We start from the raw sequence: 20,307 nt of genomic DNA, 5'->3' as shown, positions 1-20,307 counted from the left end.
CTGGGGGCCACGTGTGTCCCTGTGTCCCGAGTTCCTCACTCCACACTGGGAATGCTCAAAAAACACGGCCCAGAAGTCCTCACTGTGGCGCAACGTAACGAACCCAACTAGTATCCATGAGGATGTGGGTTCAATCCCCGGCCTTGCTCAGGGGGTTAAGGATCCAGCGTTGCTGTGAGCTGTGGTGTAGGTCGCAGATGAGGCTAGGATCTGGCATTGCTGTAGCTGTGGCACAGGCCAACAGCTGCAGGTCCAATTCAACCTCTAGCCTGGAACCTCCATATGCCGTGGGAATGGCCCTAAAAAAACAAACAAAAACAAAAATGGACCAACAAAACCACTGGTCAAATCAATGAATGAGGAATGACCACACCCACGCTTCAAGGTCTTCATCAGCATAAGGTAGCACGACCTGAGCAAACAGAGGCCAAGGGCCAGGGCCAGCCACATCCCTTGCAGCCCCGGTGGCTCACAGGAAACCATGGGATTCCAGCTTAAAAGGAGGAGCCTAAGACTGGCTCAAGGGAACTTTTTTCCCTACAAAGGCCTCTGGCATCCCAGGGGGCGGAGACAGGATGTGATCAAGCCCTGCACTGAACTGGGTGTCAGAGGGTCTCCTTCCCTGGGACAGCGGACAGCATGCTGGCTGCCAGCTCTTCCTGAAGGGTGACCTCAGCCAATAGGCCTGACCTAACAGGCCTCCTTGGCCTGAGGAGCTGAGGGCAGAGGGCAGGACGGGAGTCAGGCTGGAGGCTGGCCACACCCTCCACTGGGTAGGAGGGCCCATCAAGACCAGACAGGACTGGGGAAGGGGGGCAGAGCAGGCACCGAGAGGGGCCCTGGGGTGCCCAAGCTTGACCCAGCCCCAGGAGCGACCTAGACCCACCCTGTGCCCTGGGGGAGCCCCTAGGTCCCCTTCCACATGCTGAAGAAGGGGTTCTTGGAGTTCCCGTCGTGGCGCAGTGCTTAACGAGTCCGACTAGGAACCATGAGGTCGCGGGTTCGATCCCTGGCCTTGCCCAGTGCATTGGGGCCCCGGCGTTGCTGTGAGCTGTGGCGCAGGTCGCAGACTCAGCTCGGATCCCACGTGGCTTTGGCTGTGGCGTAGGCCAGTAGCTACAGCTCCGATTTGACCCCTGGCCTGGGAACCTGTTATGTGCCACGGGAGCAGCCCTAGAAAAGGCAAAAAGACAAAAAAAAAAAAAAAAGAAGGGGTTGCATTCCCAAATGGGGCCGCTCCCCAGAAATCCAATTTTCCCAACAGGAGGGCCTGTCCCAGGCCCTGAGGGCAGTTTCTCCAAAGTGAAGCAACCTGGGACCTGCCCTTCGTCCTGCACATTCTCACACCCACGTGTACACGGGCACAATTCGGGGGAGTGGGAAGGGGTCTGTCCCAGCCTCTGACACACGGAGACAGGCTGGTCTGCAGCGAGCGAGGCTTTGGGAAGAGGGGAGGGGTCCTGTGGTCAGAGGTCTGGGGCACCTGGACCCTTCCATCCGAGTGGTGCTGGAGGAGGTGTGTCCTTTCCTGGGGCTGCCTGGCCCCGTGTCTAGGCTGCCGGAGCGAGCTCCCCCAGGAGGCTGCCGAGAGCAGTGTGACCAGCGCAGGGTAGGCACAGAGCACATGCTCTGTAAACCCACAGCTGCTTCATGCCACTGCCAGCAACACAGGCACAGAGGTGGTGGCCGGATCGGGTGTCCCCCTTGGTGTCCCAGGCCCTGGCCGCGGGCTTCCGCCACCCTCTGCCTCACTGTGAGTGTCCACCCTGAGCCCGCCCGCCTTGCCGCGAGAGGGCTTCCACCCAGAGGGACCGGGAAGATGTCCTTTCCACTGTCAGCCTCCCTGCAGATCCCCGGCAGGGGTGGGCAGGGCAGGTGCCCCCAGCATGTGTGGCTCTGTTTCCATGGCAGAGGCCAGACCACAAAGCCACTGGAGCCCTGGCCCTCAACCCCCACCCGCTTCCGCGGAGGGCCCTTAGGTAGGAGGCTTCCCCAGACAGGCAAGGGGCTGGCGTGCAGGAGCTGCCCAAAGCCTCCATCATCTCCAGGGCGTGGCCTCCAGCACAGCAGGCCCACAACGGTTTGCAGAATTTCCTCTCCCGAAAAGCAGGTGGTGACAAACCAGCCCCAACTTAGCCCAACTCTGCCCTCCACCACCCCTAGATCACAGAGGGGAGACGGTGTGAGTGGCGCTGGCAGATGCACCAGCCACCCGCAGCTTCTGTCTCTAGCGGGCCCAGCCTGGGCTCCAAATCCAGTCCGGGCCCAGATGTGGCGGTCCCGGTCCTGAGAGGGAAGCGCAGGTTTATGCGAAGCCTGCCCAAGGCCACCTCGGGGACAGACCCTGTCTGACCACACCATCGCGCCTGGCAGGAGAACTGCCGCCCTGGTGGCAGAGGCAGGCTCCCCCCCGCCCGCCCAGCCATCCTGATTCCGCAGATCTGGGCTGGGGCCCGGGGCATCCGGGATGTCCAAGCGGCTCCTCCCAGGCCATTCTCGGAACCACAGGTGGAGACGCCAGACCCAGGAGCGTTGGGTCTGGCCCCAGCTACGTGCCCCCCGCCCCCAGCACTCCGGCCGCGGGCCACTCACCCGGTTGGCCGTGACGGCCAGGTTCTGGAGGTTCTGCAGGAGGCCGATGTCGGCGGGGAGGAAGGTCAGGTTGTTGTGGCTGAGGTCCAGGTAGCGCAGCTTGCGGCAGTAGAAGAGCTGGGTGGGGATCTTCTCGATCTTGTTGCGGTTCAGGTAGAGGCGCTCGAGGTTGGTGAGGTTGCCGATCTGGATGGGGATGTAGGCGATGTGGTTGTACCACAGCTTAAGGCAGGTGAGGCGGTGCAGGTGCTGGAAGCTGATGATCTCCTCGATGGTCTTGAGGTTGTTGTCCTTGAGGTCGATCTCCTGCAGGTTGTGGAGGCTGAAGATGGAGTGGGGGATGCGCTCCAGGTCGCAGCGGATCAGCTCCAGCTCCGTCAGGTTGGCCATCTTCTTGAGGCTGTTGAGGACGATGAGCTTGGTGCCCTCGTTGTTGATGGACAGCTTCTGCAGGTGCACGCCCACGTCCGTGACCACCTGCGGCAGCTTGCTCAGGTTGCTCTTGAGCCGCAGCACCTTGAGCCGCTTGAGCTCGCGCAGCCCGTCGATGACGATGTAGCGGTTGTTCTCGGCGCTCAGGTTGCCCGTCAGGTGCAGCTCCTCCAGCGTCTTCAGGCTGTAGATCCACAGCGGGATCTCCTTGATGTCCGTGAACTTGATGTGCAGCGCCCGCAGGTTCTCGCGCAGGAAGGCCAGGGCGGGCGCCTCGATCTTGGCGGCCGTGTGGTACAGCCACAGCTCCTTGAGGCCCGTGAGCTGCGCGATGCTGGGCGGGATAGTCACGTCGGGGATCAGCTCCAGCTTCAGCACCTCCAGCTCGACCAGGTCGAACACGGTGTCGGGGATGCCGCTGAGCATGAACAGGTGCAGCTCCAGCTTGTCCTGCGCGTTCTTGGTGAGGCGCTGCCGCAGCTTGTCCAGCGTCCACTCGTTGTTGAGGTTCAGCTGCCGCAGCTTGTTCTCGCTCACCTCCGACAGGAAGACGGCGAAGCGCTTCGAGTAGAGCGGGTCGTACTGGTCGATGAGGTGCAGCATGAAGGCGAAGTCGTTCTTGACGTCGGGGATGTCGCTGTAGCTGCTCTCCTCGCGGATGGACTCGAACGAGTACTTCTTGAGGGAGCGCCGCAGCATCCACCAGAGCGTGTACATGCAGATGAGGCCGTAGAAGATGACCAGGCTGATGTAGAAGGAGGCCAGGATCTTGAAGAGCGTGGCCAGGGGGTGGGCGCACCGGTACGTGCGGTAGCCCGTCAGGCTCTCGATGTCCACGGTGCAGTCCACGTCGAACTTGATGTTGTGCACGTAGTAGACGGTGTAGCAGATGATGAGGATGAACTTGATCACCTTGATGATGGTCTGCCGCATGTAGAGGCGGTACACGATGTCCCCCTCCTCCACGTGGGTGCGGAACTTCTTCACCTTCTCGAACAGCGCCTTGGCCTGCTCCCCCTCCTTCTTGTCCAGCACGCCCGTCTCCGAGCGGTCCACGATGCCCTGCTCGATCCGGGACTTGGTCCGCTGCAGCATGGGCACGGTGGCCTCCACGTCCTCGCTGACCGTCGACGACTTCTTGTCCATGGAGCCGTTCATCTTGCTGAAGGCCGGCTTGGGGTCGCTCTCCTCCACCACCGTCTCCGACAGGGCCCGCGTGGTCCAGGGCGAGTCGAAGCACTTGAGCAGGATGGACACGAAGTGCTCCAGCTTGGAGCTGGTGCGCGGGAACTTGAACCAGAAGTTGCTGCAGGCCAGGAAGATGAGCGTGTGCAGAAGCACCAGGTAGGGGAAGTACTTGGCGAACCAGTGCAGGCGGTTCTCGTAGCACACGGCGTCCACGTAGTTGTACTGGTGTCGGTCCAGGTCGTACTTGATGCCCGTGGGGCCGGGGTCGGGGGCCGGCAGGAGGGTGGCGTTGGCGTAGGGGGGCTCCGGGCCGGGCGCCGCCCAGCCGCGGAACGAGTCGTTGCAGGAGTCCTTGGTGACCCACTTACACGGCAGGCAGATCATCTTGTCTTGGGTGACCTGCAGCGTGCCCCCAAAGACCGCGATCATCAGCATCACGATGGAGATGTAGTCGGTGAACACGTCCCACCAGGGCTTCAGGATCCGGTACGCCGGCTGCGTGTCCGCGAAGTAGCGGAGCTCCGTCACCGGAATCATGGCTCAACCTGAAAGGGACCCACGGGAGGCGGTGACTGCCGGGTGCCCTGGCTTTCTGGGACCCAGGGGTCGAGGGAGGGAGAGAACGGGCCCATTGTGCAAAATGCCACCTCGAGACAAGCTCTGAGTCACGCTAGCTCGGCAACACTCACGGGGCAGCCCACGGATCGGCCTTCATCCAGAAACCAGATGGTCCCTGGGTGGCTGGAAAGGCAGGCTGCCTCCCCGTTTCACAGACGGGGAGTCTGCTCGCCGAGGTCTGGGTCCATGCCGACAGAGCTAAGGCAGCCTCTCCGGGACCCTTGCACTCCAACAGTCCTGTCTAGACCCCCACCCTATTAATGAGCAGACAAACCAGAGGGGCTAGTTCAAAACTTCTAGCTCAGAGGTCCCCCTGTGGCTCAGTGGAAACAACCCGACTAGTATCCATGAGGACTCGGGTTCCACCCCTGGCCTCGCTCAGAGGGTTAAGGATCCCGTGTTGCCATGCCTGTGGCTTATGGCAGCTGCAGCTCCCACTGGATCCCCAGCCCGGGAACTTCTATATGCCGCAGGTGCAAACCCCTCCCCCCCAAAAAAAGTTCTAGCTCACTTGGAACCAGCTGTTGTGAAGCCACACCTGTGATCTGAAGAGATTTATTCAAAGCGTGGGAAAAGCCAAGTGTGGAAGAGGGGGCTTAATACAAACTCCCTTTCTTTCCCCTTCCACAACACGTGGAAGTTCCTGGGCCAAGGAATGAACACAGACCACAGCGGGAACCTGAGCCACAGCACTGACAATGCCCTAACCCGCGAAGCCACCAGGGAACGCCTGAACTCACTTCTGTAAAACAAACAGGGAAGTTAAAAAAATCCCGCATGTGTGCAGGTATATGTCCACATAGATTCTAGGTGGGGGAGGATAAGGACCCACACACAGCAGGTGCAATGACAGAGGCCTGGGGGAGGGGCCGGGCAGAGAAGAAGAGAAAGCGGGCCTGTCCTCCCCCCAACCTGGATGACACAATCACACTGATGACATTTATACCAAATTATTTCCGGTTGCGCACGTCTGTGTGTGTGTGTGTGTGTGTGTGTGTGTGTAAAGAAAATGAAAAGAGCAGGAATTCCTGTTATAGCTCAGTGGTAATGAACTAGACTAGTATCCGTGAGGACGTGGGTTCGATCCCTGGCCCTGCTCAGTAGGTTAAGGATCTGGCGTTGCCATGAGCTGTGGAGTAGGTGGCAGATGTTGGCTCAGATCCCGAGTTGCTGTGGCTGTGGTGCAGGCTGGTGGCTGCAGCTCTAATTCAACCCCTAGCCTGGGAACCTCCATGTGTCATGGGTATGGCCCTAAGAAGCCAAAGAAAGAAAGAAAGAAAGAAAAGAAAAATTTTAAAGAGCAGCAGCGGCAATTCTCCCCTGGAGAGTCCAACTGGGCGGGTCTTGGGTAGAGCCTGGGAATCTGATTTTTCACATGTGGCTTCAATGATACTGATGACAGGCCAAGGTTGGGAAACACTCAATAAGAGGCTACATTGGGGACATGCAGCCAGAGACACACTGACATGAACAACAAAATAAAGCATAGGGAGAAATCCTGTCCCTGCGTTGTCCTGAGCACCCTGCTGTGACATGCTGCCCTTCTGACGTGTGGTCTGTGAGACCGTAACGAGTAAGACAGGTACTAGATGGTCACTGAGGAACACTCGGGAAAATATGAAAAGCATTAAGGACAAAAAAAAAAAAAAAAGAAAAGAAAAGAAATCCCGGAGTTCCCGTCGTGGCGCAGTGGTTAACGAATCCGACTAGGAACCATGAGGTTGCGGGTTCGATCCCTGCCCTTCCTCAGTGGGTTAACGATCCGGCGTTGCCGTGAGCTGTGGTGTCGGTTGCAGACGCAGCTCGGATCCCGCGTTGCTGTGGCTCTGGAGTGCGGGAGCGGCCCAAGAAATAGCAACAATAACAACAACAACAACAAAAAAGACAAAAAGACAAAAAAAAAAAAAAAGAAAAGAAATCCCTTGGAAGAACACCACCCAGAGTCACCCACTGCTAACTTTTCTTTTTTTGTTGTTTTTTTTAGGGTCGCACCTGCAGCATATGGAAGTTCCCAGACTAGGGGTCGAACCAGAGCTACAGCTGCTGGCCCACAGCATAGCCACAGCAACGCAGCATCTCAGCAGTGTCTTGACCTACACCACAGCTCATGGCAGGGCCGGATCCTTAACCCTCTGAGCGAGGCCAGGGGTGGATCCTACATCTTCATGGACTGTGGGATCAGCCTACACCACAGCCACTGCAACGCCAGATCCGAACCTCGTCTGCAAACTACACCACAGCTCACAGCAAAGCCGGATCCTTAATTCACTGAGTGAGGCCAGGGATCAAACCTGCATTCTCATGGGTCCTTGTCGGGTTCATCAACTGTTGAGCCACGAAGGGAACTCTCTGAAGTGTGGATTTTAGAACAAGATTTAAATACCTGTGTTTTGACAGTGGGTCTGCTTCTTTGGGGAGCGGAACAAGGGTGACGAGGTTCCATAAACTGGGTCACCTTATTCTGATCACTGAGAGTATTAACAATGACAACAGTAACAAACATTTCATAAAACAAAGCCTTCCGTGGAGTTCCCGCTGTGGGGCAGTGGGTTAAGAGTCCAACTGCCATGATTTGGGTTGCTGTTGGAAGCACAGGTTCAATCCTTGAGCTGGCATAAGGGGTTAAAGGATCTGGTGTTGCCAGCAGCTGCAGCTCAGATTCAATCCCTGGTCTGGGAACTTCCATATTACTAGGGTGGGGCCCTAAACAATTTAAAACACTAGGGCCTCCCTTCAAACACCAAATGCTTCCCGTTTCATCTTTCTTGGGCACATCAGGATGGGTGAGGAGCACAGGAGGAAAGCAAACCTGGACCCCATGAAGGAATCGGGGTGCTCAACAGATGGACACGTGGAATCCTTATGGAGAGTCTTTGACGCCTGGATGCAGGGCCTACCTTTGGCCCCATTTCACAGATGGAAGAGCTGAGGCTCATGGAAATGAAGTCCGCTGGCAGAGCTGAGACCAAACCTAGTCTAGTCTGGTCCCTCCACCACCCCGCTCGGGTCCTCAGTGCTGCATGGCTTCGCTGTCCACCTGCCCAAGGCCCCACACATGGGCAGCCAAGGGACCAAGCCCAGAAGTCCAGCTTCCCTGCCCCCCAGGGTTCCCAGAACCCAGGTCACAGCAGGGCCAGCAGACACCACCACCCGCCCTGGGCCGCCAGCTCCAGCCCGGGGGGTCAGCCCTCCCGGTGAGGCCGGGACTCGCAGGCCGGGGTGAGTGCACTGGGCCCACAGGAAGGCTGGGGCCCTCTAATGACTGGCTGGCTCCTCGCACCACCCACACTCCTGGGGAAGTGGGGAAGCGGCCGTCCAGGGGAGGGCCTGCTGAATCACGGGGCTGGCCCCCAACTGAAAGACACCCTGATACTTCCGCCTCCCTTCCTGGCTCCCCGAAGGCAGGCACCCAAAGACAGGGGACCGGAAGGGAGGAGGGGCCAGGACAGAGGGCCCCAGGGCGTGCAGCAGCCTGCCCTGGAGAGTAGGGACAAGGCAGCGGGGCAGGATGCCAGGTGCTGGGGGTGGGGGCAGTTTCTGACCAGGCAGGATGTGGCTGCAACCTCACTGTTTCGGAGGGGGAGCGGGTGTGTCAGCCTGCTGGAGCACACCCAGGCTCTCACTGCGAGGAGCGGCCTCTGGGCCCCTGCTGTCCTGGGGCTTTGCTTATGTCACCGTCCTAACTCCTTCCTGGTCTGAGGTGGGACCTGTCCCCAGCTCTGCTACAGGTGAGGGAGGCTTGGAGGGGTGGGAGAGAGCCCCCCACCTGTCCTGCAGCTCGGTCCTCTGTGGGCAATAAGTGACCAATAAAGCCCACCTCCTCAGGGGCCTCTCCGTCCAGTGTGAGCGTGTGGGGAGGGGTGGGAGACAGCGGAGTATCTGAATTGTCGGAATAACCCAACCGGAGTCAGGCCAGGGTGCGGCATGGCCCCAGCAAGAGACACGGCCGCTACCTCCCTGCTGAGCGAGCTTCATGGAGGGGACGGTCCCGTACTGGTCCCTGAGGCTCCCAGGGCCCCTCACAGCCCAGAGCTGTGCCCATTCCACTGTGCAGGGGAGGCATGGAGGGGCAGAGGGGCAGAGCCTGGGGGCCCAAGTCACCCAGCTGAGAATGACAGGGCTGGAGCCCAGCACTGGCCCAGTCTCGTGTGGAGGACCTGTCTGGGGGGTCACCCTCTAGCCACACCATGTTTCTACCTCACCTCTGCCACCAACTCACTGTGGGACTCCAGACAAGCCACCGCCCCTCTCTGATGGCGCTCTGGGGGACATCTGGAAAGAAGGTGTAGACTCCAAAGCCCTGGCTTTAGTCCCCAGGGGGCCAGGGACGAGGCAGCTGGCCCAGACTGGCCCCCAAGAGGAGACAGACAGCCAGGTGGTCAGGGGGTGAGTGGGGGGCGGGGGAGCCAGCAGCCTAGATGCTCAGCTGAGCCAGAGACCTACATGGGCAGGGGTGGGGAGGGGGAGTTTGGCTTTGGGTAAGCCTTTCGGCCTGGTCTGACCTATTGTCACCAGATGCTGCTGGAGGACAAGGTCTACAGCACACAGCAGGTGCTCATTAAAGGCACAGAGAGGGAGCCTGAGGATGGAGGGAAGGGCGTGGTCTCAGTGGTGGGCGGGACCACAGCCTCAAGGGGACAAGGGCTGGGGCAGAGGGAGGGAGCTGGGGAAACTCTGGGCCCCCTCCCTGTTCCTGCCCAACCCCCAGGGCCCTGGGGAAGAGCGGGATCCCCCTCAGGCAGGGAGTGCCAGCACAGGGACCTGTGACTCAAGGTGACTAAACACCCACAGCTGGAACAGCTCCCCGACAGGAATGAGGGCCCAGCCCAGAATCCTCACAAGCCCAGGAGGTGCAAACTGTTCTGGGCACCCTTCCTTTTTTTTCTCAAAACTTTTTTATTGTGGCAAAATTCACAGTTTTAACCGTGTTTAGGTGTATAGCTCAGCGGCATTAAGTACATCCATCTCCAGAATGCTTCGTCTTATAAAAGTGAAACTCTGTCCCCACTGAACACTGACTCCCACTGCCCCCTTCCCCAGCCCCCGGTAACCACCATTCTCCTTTCTGTCTCCATAAACATGACTACTCTAGCTATTTCACACAAGTGGAGTCGTACAATATCTGCCCTTTTGTGAACATATGATCCTCAAGGTGCATCCATGCTGTAGCAGGTGTCAGAATGTCCTTCCTTTTCCAGGCTGAGTAATATTCCTCACACCCATTCTATAAATTGGGAAACTGAGGCTCAGGGCGAGAAGTCATGTGCCCAACTTCACACTGCCTGTCAGAGGCCACCTTCAAACCCAGATCTGGGGTGGAGCCAGACAAGCAGCACTTCCAGCGGATCCCCGGGGCAGGAAAGCATCCTAAGAGAAGGGGGGCAGCTTCAAGGGAGTCAGGACCCTTTTTCCCAGTTAGGGCAAGTGCGCTTTTCAGGGGGTTTCCTGCAGCAGTGTATTCACCACCACCCCCTGCACTGAGCCCTCCGGAGCCAGTACCGCCCAGGCAGAGGTATGACACAGCCTCTCTCAGGGGGCCTCAGCTTCCCGTCTGGAAGGGAGCAAAGATGTGTCATGGATATGCCCACGTTCTATATAAGGCGGTCAAGGTACCAAGGGGCGCGTGACCCAGGCCTCGGCACGCCCAGACACCTTCCTTCTCACAACGCCACTGCCAACACTCCTGGTCCAGGCAGTGGGGAGGTGGGGGGTGGGGGTGGGGAGCAGGACTTGGTTTCCCCACCCATAATGCACTTGATAACAGATACCTTGCCATGCTCCCAGGACTCTCAGGAGTTCACAGGAGTGAGGTTCACCAGACTGCCTGCCTGGTGGGAGCCCCGGGCAGGTGGAGAGCAGGGAGCAGTGGTAATGGGGGATCAGAGGGAAAGGCCCGGCTGGGCCAGCCTGGACTCTGCCACTCAGCAACAGAGTGACACTGGCAGGTAACCTCACCTCTCTGAGCCTTGGTTCCCGCATCTGTGGAATGGGGCCGCAATAGGCACAGACCTGGCCCCCCACAGCAACCCTGACTTCGACAGACAGTTGATGGGTAGATGAAAAGAGCGCAGAAGCAGAGCACGAAGGAAGGAAACAGAAGAAGGAAAAGCATCTGCAGAGACCTGCCCAGACATCTGGCAAAGAGACAGAGGTAGCTGGGGCCTGGCATACAGGAGGCCCGCAGTAATTAGACCCTGGTCTGTTAAATAAGCCGCTCGAATGCAACGGGACCTTTTCAGAGGAATAAAAGTGCTCTCTATGTGATGCCGTTTGGGGAAAAAGCGAGAGCCAGAATCATAAATAAACACAATTCCATGTGGATAAACCCTGACCAACTCCCTGGCGCTGTGGGCAAGGGCTCCCTCTTGGAGTGGGAACAGGGGGCAGAATGAAAGGAAACTGTAATTTTTTACCAGCATGCATTAGCTTTGTGATTGAAAAGTCGTGTAGCATTCAAAATAAATAGAATCTAAAAGAAAAGAAAGCCAAAACTGGCGCTCAGGTGGAGAGAGACACGGTGTTCTTTTGCGGCTCTCGGCGGGGGGCAACCTCAGGACGGTGATGGGGAGTCAGGGCAGGAGGGGTCTCTGCCCCAGGAGATGGAGAATTTGGAGAGGGTCCTGACCAGAGGACAAAGATTACAGGGTTGAAATCGAGGCGGCTGAGAAAGACGAAAAGGCCAGAGGCCCTGCCGTCCACTGTGCTCCGGTCCAGCTAATCCTCCTTCTTCTTAAATCACCATAAGCTACAGACTGTGCCCTTCAAGAGGTCAGGGCTTAACGCCCATGCAGCGAGGTGGGGTTCACCCTGGCTGCACCCGGTTAAAGCTCGTGGCAACACACCAGTGAGGGCGGGGCCGCAGGACAGGGGCCGCTCCAGGTCCGTCCCAGTCCCTGCTGTTCATCACTGTTATCTGCACCGCGGGAAAACTGGAAACAACCCAGATGCGTGTTACTGGGTGCCTGGTTAAATACCTATCGAATAATCAGATGATGGAATGCTATGAAATAATAAAAACGTGTTAGAGCGAAACACTCGATGACTTGATGACGTGACTAAACACGTTAAGTGCAAAAAGGAGACAGCGATCTGAAAAAGAATGGATGTGCGTCCGTGTGTAACCGCATCACTCTGCGGTACAGTGGAAATTATCACAGCATAAACTCACTACACTTCCATAAAACTTGGAAAAGCGGGAAAAAAAAAAAAAGTAGGCAACGAAATTGCGATAGAGTAAACCATTCGCAATCACTTGGACATATATTTGAAAAACGCTGTCAGTGAGATTAGACTGCTGTTTATAATCTTTTTTCACTCTAAGCGTACCTCTATTTTCTATACAAACGTATGTTAACTCAGGTTAACTACGAAAAAAGATGTTTTAAAAACCAAGATTCCAAAGGATCAAGAATGGCTAAGACAGGAGTTGCCGTCGTGACTCAGTGGTTAACGAATCCGACTAGCAACCATGAGGCTGCAGGTTCAATCCCTGGCCTCCCTCAGTGGGTTAAGGATCCGGCGTTGCCGTGAGCTGTGGTGTAGGTTGCAGACGCGGCTGGGATCCCGAGGTGCTGTGGCTCTGGCGTAGGTAGGGCAGCTACAGCTCTGATTGGACCCCTAGCCTGGAAACCTCCATATGCCGTGGGAGCGGCCCTAGAAAAGGCAAAAAGACAGACCAAAAAAAAAAAAAAAAAAAAGAATGGCTAAGACAATGTGGAAGAATCATGTGGGAGGAGACTTACTATAAAGCTCTAGGAATTCAGCCGAGGGGGTGCTGATGTAGGATAGATGGACGGACCAGAGGACTTGAAAAGTGGGCCTAGAGACAAACCCCCAAATTTCTGGAAACGTAGACATGACAGCACTGGCTTTGCAGGCTTAGGGGAAAAGGATGGGAATCCATAAATGGAACTGGTTTACTACATGGAAAAAACACAGCCCCATCTGCCTCCTCATGTGAAAATAAATTCCAATGAATTAAAGACCTCAAGCAAAACTTGAAAATGTTTAAAGAAAAATCAGATTATCTTAATGTCTTTAAGGCAGAGAAGAATTGAAGGTTTTCTTATTTATTTATTTATTTTTTTGCTTTTTAAGGCAGCACCCGCCAGCCTGCACCACAGCCACAACAACACAGGATCCGAACTGCGTCTGCGACCTACACCATAGCTCACAGCAACGCTGGATCCTTAACCCACCAAGCGAGGCCAGGGACGGAACCCACATCCTCACGGTTCCTCGTCGGGTTTGTTACCATGAAGGGAACTCCCAAGACAGGGAAGGATTTCTTATCAAAAGTACAAATCCTTACAGGAAGAGACTGACCTATTGATCATATTGAAGTTAAAATGTATGCACATCGAAGGACATAATAAAAAATAAGTGAGAGGATTCTCAAACTCGGAAGAGAGTTGTGCAATGGTCACAGCTGCCAAAGGATCAATATCCAGAACAAACACAGAGCTTCTACAAATATACAAAAAAGACAATCCAACAGGGAAAAAACAGCAAAACATATGAACAGACAATTCCCAGGAAAAAAATACAAATGGGAAAGTCATGTATGACGTTCGTAATTCTTGATTTCATTATTAATCAGGAGACACACATTGAAACAATCACGTGCCATTTCACTCCCCTGCGAATGGCAGAAATGTTGACTTCTTAGATTAAGAGACAGAATGTATGCACCCTTGAACCCAGCAATTTCACTCCTGGTTAAAGATCTTAGAGTCGCTCTACACACACACACGCAAAGCCATGGTGAAGAAGGACCACTCGAGAGGTGTTCCCAAGAGCAGAAAACCAACAACCTAAATACCCATCGACAGGAGAAAGGATACGTTGCTCTAATCATAGAGCTGATTGCTAAAGCAACGAAAGGTGATGAACTTCAGCTAGACACACCAACGTGGACAGACCCTGAAACGATGCTGAGCCAAAAACCAAGCTATAGAGGAATACACACGTTATGGGAGGTTCTCTATAAGGTGTAAATCCCAGTGTGGCGAAGGCATGAAAACATGCATGGAAAACCCCAAAATCAAGATGATAATTTCATGTAGAGAGGAAAGAAAACGCGCCTGGGAAAGAGGCTTTGATTGGGCCTGAAATGACTTGAGAGAGGGAGAGAGGAGGTGTGTGAGTGTGTGTGTGTGTGTGTGAGTGTGTGTGTGTGTGTGTGTGTGCATATCCGAAGCAATTGCTTTGGGTCTGACAAAGTTGACAAAAAGAAAAAAAAAAAAAAAAGAGTTCCCGTCGTGGCTCAGTGGTTAACGAACCTGACTAGCATCCATGAGGATGCAGGTTCGATCCCTGGCCTCGCTCAGTAGGTTAAGGACTGGGTGTTGCCGTGAGCTATGGTTGTAGGCTGCAGCCACTGCTTGCATGCAGCTTGGATCCTGCGTCGCTATGACTGTGTTGTAGGCCTGCAGCTTCAGCTCCGATTGGACCCCTAGCCTGGGAACCTCCATGTGCCGTGAGTGTGGCCCTAAAAAGACAAAAGACAAAAAGAAAAAAAAAAAAAAGTCTGACAAAGTTGAGTCCCAGGTACAAAGACACCTGTTCTAGTTTTGTACTTTCTGTGTGCTTCAACTACGGCACATACACTTTACCCAAACAATCCTCTACTTTCAGCCTTCCTGGCTGGTCCTCTCTCTATTGGATGACGGCCGAGCCAGCAGATTCAGCACTGGCCTGCCCCCGGCTGGCTCAGCAGCACCTGCGGCCTCTGAGGATACTGCAGAAGGCAGCATCACCCTGGCCTGGTCCTGCCCCGCCCCCCAGGGAGACGCAGAAGTGAGTGGGATGCAGCCCGATCCTTCCCACTGCGCAGCGCACGCAGGTGGAGAGAACAGGATCAGGTTCCTCCAGCAGGGCTGGGGCATCCCTAACCCCGGAGGGTCAGAGAGGCAACCCCGAGAGCCCCACCCTCCCCTCCTGTCTCCTCCCCTCCCCCTGGCAGCAGGCAGATCTCAGGGAGTATGAAGAGCAATAGCTTTGAAGTTGGGGAGACATGGGTTCAAATTCAGCTCTAGCATGAAACAATTCCATGGCTCCAGGCAAATTATTTACCCCAAGCCTCTGTTTTCAGCAACTTTAAAACAAGAACAGGAGTCCCCTGGTGGCTCAGTGAGTTAAGGATCTGGTGTTGTCACTGCTGTAGCAGGGGGTTTGATCCCTGGCCCGGGAACTTCTACATGCTGTGGGTGTGGTCAAAAAATTAAAAAATAAGGAGTTCCCGTCATGGTGTAGCAGAAACAAATCCGACTAGGGACCATGAGGTTGTGGGTTTGATCCCTGGCCTTGCTCAGTGGGTTAAGGATCCGGCGTTGCCGTGAGCTGTGGTCACAGATGCGGCTCTGATCTGGTGTTGCTGTGGCTCTGGCGTAGGCTGGCAGCTACAGCTCTGATTGGACCCCTAGCCTGGGAACTTCCGTATGCCGTGCGGGTGCGGCCCTGAAAAGACAAAAAAGACCAAAAAAAAAAAAAAAATTTAAAAATAAGAACAGTGCCACCTACTTCATAGATTTGTACACAGTAACCCCAAACATTTCTGAGAGATACTGAGTGATAATAAAACGGAAGATGCTGACCGGTATAGAAAATGTATGACATATCATGTGTGATAAAATGATATAAAATGTCACAAACGGACAAAAACTTTATGATTCCAGTACTGGCTACTAAATTTGGTACTTTTGTGAACAGTAAAAATACTTGGGGAGTAAAACAAAAGACTTTCCTTAAGGCGTGGTTTGGAAGCTTGTGAATTTAAGAGAAGTCCCTGACGCCTAGTCTGTGAGAAAAGGCTGGCCCACCCTGCTCGCCCCATGGGGCAGCACGTGCTGGGACAGGGCTCAGGGAACCTAATGCCTCAGGGTGGGTGAGCTCAGCCCCCAGACGAAGGACTTTTCTCCTCCGAGCCTCAGTTTCCTCCACCATAAAATGGGAATGTCAGGGCCCACCTCAGAGGCTTAGTGTGAGAAATAAAAATAACAAAAGACACATGTTAGAGGACAATTCAACCTCCGGCACAGAGGAAAGTGCGTTACCATTAACCCCACGCACCTGCCACAGCGGAAAACCCTCCGGAATTCAGTGGGAAGCACCCAGGAGAGCGCGGAGCTGCAAGCACAACACCTCCGAGCACAGACCAGACTTCCCCGAGGCCCCCAGGACTCGGAGGCCACACTCAAGTGGCCAGGAGTTTCAGGACAGGACAGAGACGGAGAGCTGGCGGCTGTGCCCAGAGCCACCCCTTAGGTGTCAGGCCTGGCCCATGTTGCTGATTTCCTCCAGAGGCTTCTCACGGATGGGGAAGGGAGTCAAGGAAATGAGGAGCTGCCCCCTTGGGCCAGAGGGTGACCCCCTGGGCGCTCCCCCGGGCCTGCAGAGACCTGGCTTCCACACCTGAGCCCTGGCTGGCAGGCCGCGCTGCGGGGACACGGGCACAGAGAGCCTTTTGTTAAAGGCCAAACAGAGAGGCTGGGAAAACATCCTGGTGGAGGGGGCTGGCGCCCCTTGTACCACACTCGGGGAGGCTGTCCTTCCACCCCCCAGGGAAGGGGGAGGGGCCGGTCCCAAGAGGCCCCAGGAAGACACTGGGTGGCCGGCCTGGCCTGTCCGGGAGCGCTCTGCGCCTGTGACTGTGTGACTGTGCTCCCGGGTCAGCACCCTGGGGCCTTCTCTGTCCGGAGCCGCGGGGGAGAGGGAGGGCCAGCTGTCATCTGGTTCACACTCGGTCCCCCCCACCAGCCGGGTGAGTCAGCAGCTAGGGCCTGGGGGGCTGGGGGCGCCGCCTGGCTCCCGTCCATCCACGCCACCAGAAGGGCACGCCCTCGCTTTCCGGTGAAAGCGGAGGGACGGGAGAGAGGCGGGTGGGAGGAGGGAGCAAGTTTCAGTTCCAAACTGCCCTCCTGTGGGCTGGGCCTCCCAAACAGGTTGGTCCTCAAGCAAATCCGCCAGGGTGCGGTGGCCTCCCGGTGGCCTGCCGGGGTGAAGGGTGACAGGTGCGGGACAGCCACCGGGCTTCCCACACTGACTCCCTGAGCCAGGCCCTCCCCTCACCCTGCCCGGCTGGCGTGGTCCTGACATGAGTTCCCGGTTTCTGACATGGACGGAGGGCTAGCACAGCGCCTGGCACTTCCTGGGCCTCGGCTCCCAGTCTCCACGAACCCAGTGCGGTGGTCCCCACTTCACCAGCATGTGGCCTTGGGAAAGGTGCTTCGCCTCCCCGGGCTGTGCTTTCCTCACCTAGGCTGATGAGCCTATTCCTGGCAGGGGGGCAGTGAGGACTGAACCAGGGAGCCCACAGAAAGCTCGGGGCTCAGGGCCCACCACGCCACGTGGTACGCCTCCATAATGGAGCTGTAACCATTATGGTGGGTTTTCTCGCTCCCTTTAGGGGTGTGAAGTCCGAGGCCCACAGAGGTTAAGTGACCTGCCCCAGACCACACAGCGAGAAGACAGTGGAAAAGGCCGCCCAGGCCTGCCTCTCCACTGTGCCCGTCGGTCTCAGAGGCCAGCAGGTCTCCTGGACCCACTTGGGCACCCAGAACCCTGGAAACGCTTCCGGGGACAAGACCCCCGTTTCCCGAGGGATGCGTGGAATCAAGGTCTCGGCAGGGAACCCCAGCAGGCCATCCTCGGGCGCCTCTGGCCCCTCAGGTACAGCCGTAAGGGAACTCTGGAAGGGAGCCCAGCTCTGGGTTGAGCCCAGAAACCAGGGGCTGGGGCTGGGCCCATGGGGACAGAGAGGCCTTGAAGACAGGTCCCGATCTGCTCTGAATACCGGCACCGCCTTCCCAGACCTGGAACAGGATGTGGGCAGGGACACCCAGAGGGAGCCTGCAGATGCCTCTCCTCCTGGGGACCCAGGGGCCTGGCTCGGCTGGAGGGACCACCTCAGTGCTCCGGACCCAGGGCGCCAGCCAGATGGGACGCACAGGTAGGCATCTTTGTCAACAAGCCGCCTCTGTCAGGGGCGTGAGTTCGCAGTGACACCTCTGAGGGGGCCCAGGTGGCATGTGAGAGCCATGGAATTTTACAGCCACTTCTACATTGCTCTGGGCACGAGGCTGCAGCGCCGTGTCTATTTAATTTTGAGGTTTTAAGTCCTCGAGGGACGATTAAACACAGAACTTACTACGAGATGCGAGATGAGGTAGAAACGCATCGGGAAAGAGCGCAGGGGATGTTTGCGGCTGGAAATAAAAGCCGTTCTAGAAACCTCAGACACCCCCCCAACCCCGCCCCGCCACACATTAGGAAGTTGCTAGAATCTGCGGCCCGAGGGAACCAGCCCCACTTTCACACCGAGGGTGGCCAGAAGGGGACCAGGGTTGACCGAGTCTCCAGGGTCACCGTCGGCTGGCGTGGCAGGCAGGCCCCCCAGCCCCATGGCGCCTGGCAGGCTTCTCCCAAGTGCGGACTCCACAGGCCCGTGATGACAGGTCCAGGGAATCAGCATTTTGAACAAGCTCCCCCACGCCCAAGAACCTGGAGAAAAAGACCCACAGAAGGTGGGGTGGAAAGAGCACAGGCCACTGCAGTGAACGGACACTGGCGGCGTCCTGGCTCTGCCCCTCGGCTGCACAGCTCTGGGCAACGGCCCCCATGCCTTGAGCCCTGGCCTCCTCGCCTGTGAAACAGCAGAACAACCACACCCGGGAGGCAGCGGCGGGTAAGACGGGCAACTTTACAGCGTCCCAGCATGCCACCAGGCTGGCACCGTGGCCACCGCGGCCAAGCTGCTGGAAGGACAGCAGGGCATCATCTACCAAGAGGCCAACTGCGGGCTCCCGCCAGAAGCATCCCGTGCGAGAAGAGGCTCCAGGGCAAGACCAGGAGAGAGAGGGGCAGGACGGAGAGCTGGGCACCGCCAGCCGAGGGACACATCTCTGCACAGACCTCGCTTCCCCCAGGGCAGTCCCGGCTGCCAGGCCAGCGGTCCCTCCTGCCCAGACCCATCCTGAGGCTGTCCAGCCCCAGCAGAGCACCTTTAGACCTGGGTCACGGGGCAACCCCCGCCTTCAACTCGCCTGTCCACGCTCAAGGCTAAAACCCGAGGGAAACGTCCAGAGGGAAGCAAGACCGAGCCTTGCTCCAGGACGGCCGGGGTCAGGCGAGTCGGCGCCAGGCTCAGGCCAAGTCAAGCAAGCGGCCCTGCTCCAGGCAGACAGAGGAGGGCGCAAAGCTGGAGGCCAAAGCCTCTCAGGCCGACCCCTGCCGCTCCTCCCTGGCACGGAGGAGGAATTCTGATCTCAGATAAGTAGGACCTGATGCTTCCTGCTCATGGCTGGCCAGAGAGACCTCGGCGGCCGGCCGGGGCGGGGGGTGGGGGGAAAGTTCCTCCAAACCAACAGGAAACTCCTACAGGGCAGGCCTGGCGTTGGCTGACCTTGTCCCAATAAACAGGGGAGTCAACTCGATCACACCCCAGGCGTTTCCCACCCCCACCCCCCACCCCCGCTGCTGTAACTGCCCGGCAAACAGCTCGAAAGCCCCAGAACAGTGAGGAGGCAGGGCCCCTTCAGGCAGGGACTCTCCCACGGCTTTACCCTTACCTCGGAAAGAGGCCAGGGCGGACCATTAAATGAACGGGAGCAAGGTGAGACGCAGCAGCTCCACCAGGACTAGATTTTAGGAAAATGAGCAAAGGGTGGTGATACACGTGGGACAAACCCCCGCTGCGCACTCACATCTCTGGAGATGCGGTCCGAGGCTTGGGCTTCCCACGTGACTTTAAAAGCAAAACATCACGGTAACATAAAATGCCCAGGGAATTGTTGGCAATTACCCCCCCCCCAAAAAAAGAGGAGACTATTTCCTCTAAAATCCAGGCTGGGGAGGGCCAGGGAAGTGGATGCCCCCGGCCCCCAGCCCAGGGTTCCAGGGTCTGGTTCAAGTCCCACATCCCTGTCTTCCTTCCTGATGAGTTTGGGAGAGCTGCTTCCTCCCTCGGAGCCTCCGTTTCCACGTCTGTAAACAGGAGATCGAGGCCGCTGCCTGAGCGTCCTCCAATAACCAAAGGGGTCACAGAGAAGGGCGCTTTCACAAACTGTAAAGCAGTCTACACACACCCGCTACAACTAGGGAGCGCCTTCTGGGACACTCTGTGCTACCTTCCTGGTGTCAACACAGTTAACCTTCAAAACACCCCAGAGGGAGGCAGGGGGCTGCTCTCATCCTCTTTTCAGAGATGAGGAAGCCGAGGCTCAGAGAGGTGCAGGGACTGGCTCACAGTCACTTGTCGAGCACGTGACAACTGGGACTCAAGCCTAGGCCTGACGACAAAGTCTGGGTCCTAATGGGGCACACTCCTGCCTTTGGGAACCGTTTTCCAGAGTTGGCCGAGGAAGCCCCCGTCCCCAAAGATGCCACATGGCCAAATAAGTGTGGGGAGACACGACTTGCTGGCTCCCTCTCGACATCCTTCAAGGCTCTGAGAAGGCCTGCAGCGCAGACCAAGACAAG

At 56.9% G+C, this 20,307-nt stretch overlaps 1 protein-coding gene across 9 annotated transcripts in view; it reads right to left on the bottom strand.

The window, feature by feature from the left end:
* The window catches only part of LRRC8A (leucine rich repeat containing 8 VRAC subunit A), a 33,037-nt gene that overhangs the window by 9,058 nt on the left and 3,672 nt on the right, over window positions 1-20,307 (bottom strand). For 5 of the 9 annotated variants that reach the window (XR_014828145.1, XR_014828157.1, XR_014828140.1 and 2 more), the window contains exon 3: window positions 2,593-4,757. Coding sequence is in view for 4 of the 9 variants with exons in the window: in XM_005660499.4 (XP_005660556.1) it covers window positions 2,593-4,749 (2,157 nt within the window). In the remaining 5 variants the exon portion in view is untranslated. Of the gene's footprint in view, window positions 1-1,141; window positions 5,208-5,500; window positions 6,749-19,397; window positions 19,524-20,307 lie in introns of those variants that run through there. The other 4 variants (XM_084997374.1, XM_084997381.1, XR_014828131.1 and 1 more) reach the window with 4 other exon arrangements.

The sequence above is a fragment of the Sus scrofa genome, chromosome 1 (genome assembly GCF_054392235.1).
Source record: "Sus scrofa isolate SSC_HxYL_T2T_F1_AM1 chromosome 1, Sscrofa_HxYL_maternal_Yorkshire_Landrace_v2.0, whole genome shotgun sequence".
NCBI lineage: Eukaryota > Metazoa > Chordata > Mammalia > Artiodactyla > Suidae > Sus > Sus scrofa.
The sequence above is the reverse complement of the archived record's forward strand: the minus strand, read 5'-3'. Positions and strand labels throughout refer to the sequence as shown.